The following is an 11,045-nucleotide window of genomic DNA, read 5'->3' on the forward strand; positions in this document are numbered from 1 at the left end:
ATGTAAATTCATTTTGATCCTTGTTACTGGTGTTTAAATACCACAGGCATATTTACAGTACAGGAATCACTGTCAGCATTGCTGAAATACAGGTCCATCATATGGTACTTGAAATATGCATTTCGTCACATTGGACGTGAATTTATCCAATCAGAGTAGACTTCAATGTCAGCTTAATGTGGGAGGAAACCCCGAAGTGATGCAGGTCTCAGACGTTTACCACTTCGGTGAAATCCACCGGCACGGGTATGGTGCTGACAAACCAAGAAACATAATTGGAGCGAATCGGGATTCGAACCCACAATCAAAGGCTTCTGGCGTGCCCAAGGGACGCAACTCTGCACAGCGAATTGCGGCGCCTTAGACGACTGGGCCACCCGTGCCCACTACAACAATTAAGCCTGACATGGGGGTCATGATCTTTCCCAACAACAGCAACAATCTTACTGGTTCGTGTACACCTTCCCGTCCGTGGCACAGAGATCGGAGTCTACAGTGTTCCCACAGACGATGGTATCGATGTTGGTACAGAAAACGTCTTTGATCAGGTCATATCCTGGGTCATGGCCCCACGTTGCGGTGATTGGAGGAATGGTGGTCATGTGACTGGCTGGAGATGGCGTGACGTCACAGGCTCCTTTGTGATTGAACAGTATGGTGGAAGATGGCCGACATCTTGCTTTGGCAAACACGCAGCTGAATGTGGATGGAAAAATAGAAGCAGTATTTTGGAACTGCAAATATATAGTTTATTCGTGTAATGTAGAGTGGGAAAGTGATACATTTACATTCTTGGTGTAATCTTTAATAGAAGTATAGCATTCCTGTGTTAATATTGAATGGCAAGCATAGTATTGACTATTGAATGGGAAGTGTTAGAAATGAATGAAAATTAGTATATTCCTTGTGTAATATTGAATGAAAATTGGTATATTCCTGGTGTAATATTGAATGGAAAGTAGTATATTCCTGGTGTAATATTGAATGGAAAGTAGTATATTCCTGGTGTAATATTGAATGGAAAGTAGTATATTCCTGGTGTAATATTGAATGGAAAGTAGTATATTCCTGGTGTAATATTGAATGGAAAGTAGTATATTCCTGGTGTAATATTGAATGGAAAGTAGGTGCCCAATACTGTAATATTGAACAAGTACATATTATAGTTGAGCAGTCCTAAAGTATGAGCAAGCAGTATATCCATTGGCAATATTGAAGGGAGGGTGGATATGCCTGATGTTATGTTATATTGAACTGCAGTTATGGTGAATGGAAAGTAATATATTCCTGATTTATCACCGAATGTGGTAATGTACCAAGGGTAATATTGAATGCAAATAGCGCTTGAGTGAGTATGGTTTTAGGCCACTTTTAGCAATATTCCAGCAATACCAAGGCCGGGAACACCAGAAATGGGCTTCACACATAGAACCCATGTGGGGAATCGAACCTGGGTCGAACCTTCGGCTGGACGATTGAATGCTAAAACGCAGCCCCTTGAATGGAAATAACCAACAGTATATACTTTATAAAACTGTATACACTACGTTCCTCCATTCTTCGTGAATACATGTGGTCGCGATGTAGTGTAGTTGCTAGTTGGAACCATATCAGCCAACGGTAGGATTTGCAAAAGGTTCATGGATGGACTTGTGATGATTTTACTTCAGTGAGTTACACACGGAGTAGTATAGACGATGGGGGTTCTACATCATAAGGACCAGGTCCAGCTCTTGACAATATGCCCCCACTTCAAAAACGGACTTGTGTCACAGCTACACCGTATACCGTGTATTCACGGGTAATGAGGAACTTATTGAATACAAACACGTAAAGTGTTGAAGATTATCAGAGTTCATCAAGCACAAGTCATGGCTACCCGGCTTCTGTTTGCATCCTCTACATTTAGGCCTACTCATTTACGATTATTCGGCCCTGAACACACTCACTGGTCGGGGTAGGTGACTTGGTCAGTGCCACACATTCTCTCATGACCTGTGACTTTGTGTTGACTGCAGTCATACTTCAAGATGGCGGCGCACATCGTGGCGGAGAAGGGATGTCCGTGGGTGTGATTGAGGACCTGTTCCACTGAATGCGTCGCCCTTGCATCACCACTCAGTGTCCATTGGATATCGGACAGAAGCACCAAAACATATTTTGGTTACACTACATAACATACACTACAATATATGTAGACGTTGGTACATTACGCTATAAGTACACATTGGGAATATAATATGCCACAAACGTAGGAGATAGTGGCTCAACTTCGAAATTTGCACTCATCAGTGAGAGAAACACCGAGTTTGCACTTTGCTGGTACTTTACTATTATCGGGTAAAATCAACTCTGCTGGACAGACATGCATAAAGTTCTTCCAGAGATGCTTCTGGTGAGTCGACCTATGCTGGCTTGACTATTGTTGTTCCACTTATAAGTAAGAGCAACAGCGAGTTCATTGAGAGTGGTAGGTGGGTTTTGACGTTGACGTTGACTGTCTGCCAATGACATCCCAGGCGTGTTCAATGGGGGGAAAGGCCTGAACTGAGTGTTGGCCATGGCATGATATGGATGTTTTGCTGTTATAGGAACGGGGTCACAATCCTTGCACGATGATCATGTGCCTTTTCATGTTGAAAGTTGAAACGTTGCCCAACACATTGTGCAAATGGCACCACGAGTGGTGCAATGATGTTGACCTGATAGTATTGACCTGTGACTGCCATAGACAATATGAAGCGAAGTTCGGCCGGTCATTGTGATACCACCCCATACCATTCTGGTCTCAATCCACGATCATGCTGTACGACGTTAACGCCCATAAAACGGTCATTAGGTCTTCTCCAAACCCGATTCTCTGGTCATGGAAGTTGAGAGTGAACCTCGATTCGTCAGAAAACATGACTATAGCACATTATATCCATTATCCCAGTGCTTACATTCCCTACACCGTATCGTGCATGTAAATGTCATCTGTGCAGATGATGCACCGTCTGGGCATGTACTCGTACACCAGTTGCGTGTTGCAACCGGTCCGTTATCTGAGTGGCAGTTTGCAGCCGATTTCTTAATGTCATCGTTCTGATAAATCTGTCCTGTGCTGGAGTTGTTGCCCTTGGGCGTCCCGAGCATCGTCGATCGCCAACGTTATGTGTTCACTGTTATCGGGCCAACAATCTGCTGATGACAGACTGAGAAATATGCAGTGTTTAGGCAACTATATTCTGATGTGTGCCCACCTGCTACATGATTTTGCCATGTGTCGTTCAGCAAGTTGCAAAAGTCACTTGATCAATGCTCTTGCTTCCTTTGGGGCGGTCGGGTAGCCTGGTGGTTACGCCGAAGACCCGGGTTCGATTCCCGACATGGGTACAATGTGTGAAGCCCATTTCTGGTGTCCCCCGCCGCGATATTGCTGGAATATTGCTAAAAACAGTTGAAAACCATATTCACTCACTTATTCACTCACTCTTGCTTCCTTTGTGATTAAATGTGCTGAATAAAGTGTCTTTGGGCGTTTGGTTCCAATATAAATGTGTCTGCACACACCGAGTCCGAGTGCCAAATCTGTCATAACACCCATTTCACGTGCTGTCCGAGGCCACAAGCCTCAAGACTGTCACAATGTGTTTCAGAGCTTGATTTCTTCGGACATTTTCTTTCATTGCCAGACATTTGTATATGTTCCCTTTTCTTCCACCTCCAAACATACTACCCCCCTCTATTTTTGTATATTATACTCCATGGTAGGTACACTTGTGAACCACTACATGAAAAGCGCCTCAGTTGTCTAGTGGTCTGGAACCTAGTTTCTGCCCTGAAGGTATGTGGTTCGATCTCAGCTGAAGGATGTTATAACTTGTTGTTACCCTTCCTTGGGTTCGGCGTTAGGGGATACAATAAGGACTAGACGGATCAGAGTTATCATAATGTGTCTGAGTTGGTTATCTGTGTCATGGTGTCTTAGTTGACTAGCAGTATAAAACAGGCATTAGTGTGAAGCAGTACAAGCAAACTGAATACACACGTTGGTACAAAGGGATTTCATGATATTACATATTCACATGACTTATTCAATGCTAAAAGGTATCATTGACGTACACCAAACCAAGAGGCACTCTTTGCTGACAATGGACTAAAGGTACACTTAATTGGGATACAGCTTTAGTGATACTGTACTGTAGGTATTGGTTTACACTAAACTACCTGTTCAATTGGGTAACACTACACTGTAGGTACGCAAGGCGCACATATTATTGCAGTGCACTTGGCTTATTGTCTGGCTTGACGTTTAATATTTATACCTTACTACCGGTAAACATGGGTAACACGACATTGTAGATACACTTGGCTTAAGTACTTGGCTTGTACTTGTAGGTACACTAGAAATAAAGGAGATCAGTGAGACCGCCTCATCTTTTATATATTTAAATCTATGCATACAGATTCAGAGTAAGGAAACACTCTGCCCAGGAAACTGTCCACTGTCAACTTTCCCTTCATGTTGAGCAATACTCAAGCAGCTCCAGCCTTTGGTGTTTACATTTCACAACTTTTGAGATACAATCGATCATACTTTTTCTACCAAGATTTCAAAGAGCGCCATAAGGCTCTTGCTCAGAAATTGTTGATCAAAGTTACAACATTCAAGGTCTCAGTAAATCTTTCAAAATGTTTTGTGGTGGACATTTGTTGGACATTTCCAAATTTGACGCATCAGTGACAATAACGATGTCGGATGCAGTTCCTTATTTTGACTTTTACAATATGTTCCCTTGTTTTTTCAGGTGAACAATTGACTTGCTTTTGTGTGTGTGTGTGTGTGTGTGTGTGTGTGTGTGTGTGTGTGTGTGTGTGTGTGTGTGTGTGTGACGGGTGACACCGGTGAGGCAGGATATGCTCACCTTTTCGCGAACACCTCGTAATGTTACTTTTTGATAGTGATTCGTAAACACAAGTTTATGATGTGGTCAGAATCGTACTATCGATTCTGCTTTATTCAGAAATTTCTACTGGACATGGAAAGGGTTTAGTCGCTTTGTTTACTTAATTAAGTGAGCCAAACCACATGCACACTTGGATTACAAGTACACCTGATGTTCACACTCCAGTGACTCTTGTGACACAGGAGTCTTATCAAAACTCACGTGGCATGCATGTTATGTGCATTAAGTGTCAAACTAGATCACCTGACATGGACTCCTCGATGGAGTCACGGTCCTTTTATGCATGTTGGTGGGAAACTGATGCCAGTGGACGTTCACGCAAACATTCGCGTTTGCCTTCACAATTAAGTCACTTTTTATCAGAAGACTTTGTGCACCAATGTTTACAGCTTTAATGAGGTACATAATTAGTTGTTTCTTTTACTCCTAATTTAGCTATGCTTGGCTTGTACCTTGTTATTAATTGAAATTTAGTGGATGTGGAACTAACTTATTATGTTAAAGTCACCATCGTCTTTAGGGTAACATATTAAGAATGTTGAGGCACATGGTGCGAAGACAAGTCATTCTAACATTTGCACAAAACACTGCAGTCAATACTTATCAAGGGAAATATTCATACATATAACTCGTCAACGCCAGACAACAACCAGTCTCCATTGTCTGCTGAAACAGATTCTAATTGGCGTAAAAAGGCAATAGTGGTGAAACTTATATGAATGGATCACTAATAATCATTGCGGAAACCAGGGGTTCGCGAAAAGGGTTAGTATGTCCACATCTAATGCCATTGCTCAGTACAGCATGAAGTTGCGATATACGAGATCAATCAACTGATATTCCGGGAGAGAAGAGGGAGTGGGAGATTTTGTCGGGTGGGGTGGGGGTTGTTTGGTGGGTGGCTAGGGACAGAATAGTTGTTTTGTACTGACTTATCTGACCTGATACCTGCAGTCACATCACATGGTACAGTTACAGATTAAAAGACTCTGTACCATGTGTACAGATTCAAAAAGTTGAGGCCAGACTCACCTATAGCCAGCTGAACAAACAGCAGTACCCGGGAAAACCACATGCTTTGTTTCAGGTGGGGAGAAGTCAGCGTGGCGTGTACGTGGAGAATAGTCCTTGCAATGCTGACCTCTTGAGATAAGGCCAAGAACTTTTGACATATATTGAATGATATTGCTACACACGCTTAAAGAATCTGAACTATTTGTAGAACGTGGTTTGTATCAGGTCAAATCCTTAAGAAGAGACTTGAATGGTTCAACTATCAGTGTTATATTCTCAAGTTGAAACGCGAAGGTTAACCCAAAAATCGGTACGTACAGAACCTAATTGTGAAATCAGTAAATTGTTACTGTCGATTCCCATATTAAAACAATACGTGAAACCAACAAACAACCAACAAATGGTTTATAATCAACACATGTACTACAAAAAATCACTAATTTACAAATCAATACAAATTACTGCACAACAATTACAATGCCAGTACACAAGAGAGCAGTAGTACAATATTCAATGGCAATACATATTATGATAGCAGTGGTCTCGATCAAATACAAAAACACAGTGGTGATAGCAAAAGTCAGTGAAAATGAAATATATACACTTAGCAGCGACAGCAGGCAATCTTCCGAGGCAGGCCGAAGAAGGGATTCGGTGATGAGTGATCCACACACGAAAGCTGGTCTTAATGTGATGAAATGTGAGAGATACGTAAAACGACATTGTCCCGTTATATACAAGCTACTGGAAATGTCCATACCGTGCCCTCGCCGCATGAAAAAATTTCGATAACATACTGACACCGTCCGCGTATAACGGACCGGAAGTTTACACATCTAAATATAGTAACTTCTTGACAACTGATCACTGTAAAAAAATAATGCAATGAGCGTCTACTGAATCTAAACAGAAACAATGCAACTCAGTTACAATGATTGTTAAACAATAATACACTGACATATAACAAAATGAACACACAAGATAAATGAACAATCAACAGTTTATATTGAAACACACAGGATCATGTCTAGAATCGTAAAGGGTAATACAATGGGTCAAATGTATGGCAGCAACAATAAATAACAGTCCCCGTTACATAAGTCAGTGCACTCACGAATATACAGAATGTGTCATGGTCGAATGTTTTGAACGAGGCACTTGCTCCGTTCTTGAATCAAGAAAACAGGAAGAAGGCAGAGAATTCGGAGCCAGGCTTCTACAAATTTCGAGAAGTTAATCAGTCCTGTAAGTGAGTCAACAACTGTAAACAGATCTGTCAACACGTTCCTCACAGCTGAGCTCTCAATACCGGGAGAGGTAAAAAATAAAAGTGCCAAAACCCTTTCCATATTCATAAGAAATCTCTGCTATAAAGCAGTCTCTATTGTACGATTCCGACCATAACGTGAGCATGTGTTTATAGATCACCATCACATAATGATCAGGTGTTAGCGAAAACGTAAGCGTATCCTGCCCCGCCGCTGGCACCCGTCACAAACACACGCAAAGACGAGTCAAGAACTGGGGCAGAGTTTGGACGATTAACAACCAAGGGAGTATCCCCAACAGAACACTTGACATTTTATGCGCGCCTCAATTCTCTGCCACAAGCAGTCATCAGAAGTAGTCACAATATTTACTGTCACAGAATACTCTCCCCTTCATGATCCAGAGAAGAGAAAGCTGAACGCTCTAAAAACTCTCTTTAGAATTGACACTTTAAACCATAATGAAAATATGTGTCCATGATGAATGTATGCAATTACATTGTCTTAGCCCTTGACCCCGTGGCAACCTGGAATAGAATGTGTCGCCAGCACCCCATTGCTGGTTGTAAGAGGCGACCAAATTGGGCAACCGAGTTTGCCTAGGGTTGCGTCCATGTGTTGTGGAGGACGGGAGTATGGTGGTAAAGGGCTCTGTTTCCAGGAGTAAAGATCCTTTGCTCAATACACCACTTTGAGACTTGTCTTCGTCCAGATGGATGGTGGGATGTTCCTATCAATCGGCAGGTCATGCAAAGCACTGTACACCTTACTTTTCTTGTTTGCACACAGATTGGCTTGGGAGTTTATAATTATAATTGTATTCTTTTGAATACACATTTACACTGATTTTGACTATACTTGATTATTAAATAATTTGTCCCGATGCCAGTGTCAGAAGGTGGTGGCCAATGGGCCAATCTGTTAGTATGTATCTTTTGAAGATATATTTCTGCTTGAGTAAACCCTCCTGGTACCCTCCTGGTATCCTTAGTGCCGTTGGAGGTCCACAGACGTGAGGCATCGTCCATGTAGACACTCCATTGTGGCTGGGGGGCTTGGAGAGCGAAACATATTCGAAACTACCATGGCTCTCACTTGTCTTCAAAAACAGAGGATGAGGACCCTTCAACACCTCTCACAAAACCTAATAACTGGGCGAGATTCCTTGTCATGTCTTCTCTGGATGGCTGTCTTCTAAAGTTGAATCTCTTTGCCATAGGAACGGGTATTGAAGATTTACCTGGAGATGTAAAGGAGTTTAAGAAGCTATGATCTGGACATCTATTGATCGAATGCAGGAAAATATCCAATGTTGGACGCTGCTTCTCATACACAACAGAGAGTGACATTGTTTCAGAGCTACATTCACAAGGGGTTACTGATGGGTTATGTTTCACTGCAAGCAAAGACAATGAAGTCGCAAAGACAAATACCTATTTATATACATTTGGTTTTCCATCACATCTGGAATCGCTCAAATCGGGCTTCTGCAATTAAAAGGTGGATGAATTTATCCCTAATTAGATGGTACAGGTATAAAAATTATGACCACGTCTCATAATCATGTCATGAGGAAGCTGTCTCATAGATGTGGTGAAAAGTGAAGAACTTAGATTACATGACAAAACTCCTGCCTGTGTAAACTGCTCTGGAATTCATCCTTCATTTTCAAAAGATTGCCCTACATGGAAAATGCAATCTAAAACTTCACGAATCAATCATCTATTTTTTGGGTGCAAAGAAGATCGTTCTAGCTCAGGAATAAACGGGGCCGTCAAATGCTGCTGCTGTTGTTTCTGTTTCAACTCCACCTCCTGCTATTGTTCCGAGAACTGTTCAGGCCATTCAGAAGGTTGCCAGACTGAATACACAAATGGAACGTGAGGGGTAGATCTCCCGTCAATCCTCCGAAGAGATAGCATCTTCACATCTTCTACAATGGGATTGAGGACTACTTTTAATGAATTACAGCTCTTAGTTCAGAATTTTAAACATTCAGCATGCTGTCTAAAAGCTATCTGCGATGAAGCTCCAAACCCTGTATAATCATTGGTGATTTTATGGCAAAACCCCACTTAGGGGTGGTACAAACACAAATACTAAAGGTAAAATACTTCAGGATTTTCTCTCCAATAACCACCAGTTTATAGTGAATGATGCCTCAAGCACGTATCTTCATCACTTACTCATACGCTTACTCTAGAGTCATCTTTTACAGACTCTAACCTACTAAACAAGTGTGAACGAAAGTGACCATTTCCCAACTATCCTTCAACAGTAAATCCATCTAAAATTTCACCTTCAACAAGATTGAAGTTTACAATGGCAAACTGTTACTTGTTTCAAATTCTATGCACAATTATGCAAACATCCGAATGTTTCAGTGATGTTTCTGGTCGTATTCACTTTTTTGTGACGTTTTAAATGAATTTGCTGATGAATTCCTCTAAAAATCCTCCTATATACGTACACCTTGGTTTAACACTGATAGTAAAGGAGCTAGGGAGAAAGCAGAGAAACATTTCCACTGTCTAAGGTTTGGAATATGGTAAAAAAGAATTAAAGGTAACGGTTCCAAATCTAGTGTTCACAATCTTTAGCATATAAACAAGGTGAAACTATAGCTAAACATTCTTTCTCGTCAAATAATATACCGAAATTTGAGAGATTTAAAGAACAAGAAGAGAACATGACACTGCTGCAGCTGCTGATAATATTCATTATCAGTTACTTAAAGATTTATCTGATTCGTGCTCATTCCAATACCCAAACCTGGCCGTGATCATACCGACCCTTCCAATTAGGCCAATATCACTTACTAGCTGTGTTTGTAAGACCATGGAAAGAATGGTCATTAATAAATTAATATGGTACATTAACACAAATAATCTTATTACTAATATTCCATGTGTTTTTCGAAAATATAGAAGTATCATTGACCAATTGGTTAGACAGGAAACATTTGCTAAAAATGCTATCATCAATAAACAACACTCTGTATATATATATTTCGATTTCGAAAAAGCGTATCATTACAACCTGGAAACATGGAAGTTCAAAAGATCCTCATGAGATCGGATTGAGAGGCGGTTTGCCTAATTTAATATCACAGTTTGTGTAACATATATAAAAATATCAAGGTACGTGTGGAATCCACCTTGTATGATGTTTATGATCAACAGATAAGGTTGTCCCACAAGGTAGCATATTATCGTTGACCTTATTTAGTATAAAAATGAATAGTTTATCTGATGTGTTAAATGACTCTGTTGATGGGTCATCTCTTGTCGATGATTTTAAAGTATCATCTCAAGGTAAAAATATGCACACGAATGAGAGACAGCTGCAGCTTTGTCTTAATAAAATTGATGATTGGACGGATCAGCTTTAAATATTCTAAATCTAAGACAAATCGCATTCATTTTTGTCAAATATATAAACTACATAGGGACCCCTACTTACATTTAACGGGAATTCCAATCAAATTTGTAAAGTCATCAACAAGTAAAAAAAGAAAGCACACCCTAACATATTTCATAATTCTTTGGTCCCAATATTTGTAACAGTCATGAAAAATATAAATACGGGAATAATCATGTTTTCTCGAGATGATGTAATCAGTCATGCGTGACGAAAGCTCACGTGGCCGTGCAGCATGCTTCCCTCGAGTATCTCTGAAAGCAGTATATCCAAATGTTAAAATTGCTTTCTTAAGCTCGGTTTTTAACAGTTATTCCATGACATTGTGTGACCATGCCACGAAGGGGATTATCAAACGCGACAAGATGGCAAATAATCGGCATGCATAACGCAG

The 11,045-nt window shown here is 40.8% G+C and overlaps 1 protein-coding gene across 1 annotated transcript; it reads right to left on the reverse strand.

The window, feature by feature from the left end:
- Positions 1-443: 443 nt before the first annotated feature.
- On the reverse strand, positions 444-2,044 carry LOC125379959. The gene is made up of 2 exons (XM_048395876.1): positions 1,950-2,044; positions 444-696 (listed from the first exon to the last, which is right to left on the reverse strand). Exons 1-2 carry the CDS (start codon positions 2,042-2,044, stop codon positions 444-446), a joined length of 348 nt encoding a protein of 115 aa, XP_048251833.1.
- Positions 2,045-11,045: the final 9,001 nt, after the last annotated feature.

This window comes from Haliotis rufescens, unplaced genomic scaffold, assembly GCF_023055435.1.
Source record: "Haliotis rufescens isolate VD_foot unplaced genomic scaffold, xgHalRufe1.0.p SCAF_15, whole genome shotgun sequence".
NCBI lineage: Eukaryota > Metazoa > Mollusca > Gastropoda > Lepetellida > Haliotidae > Haliotis > Haliotis rufescens.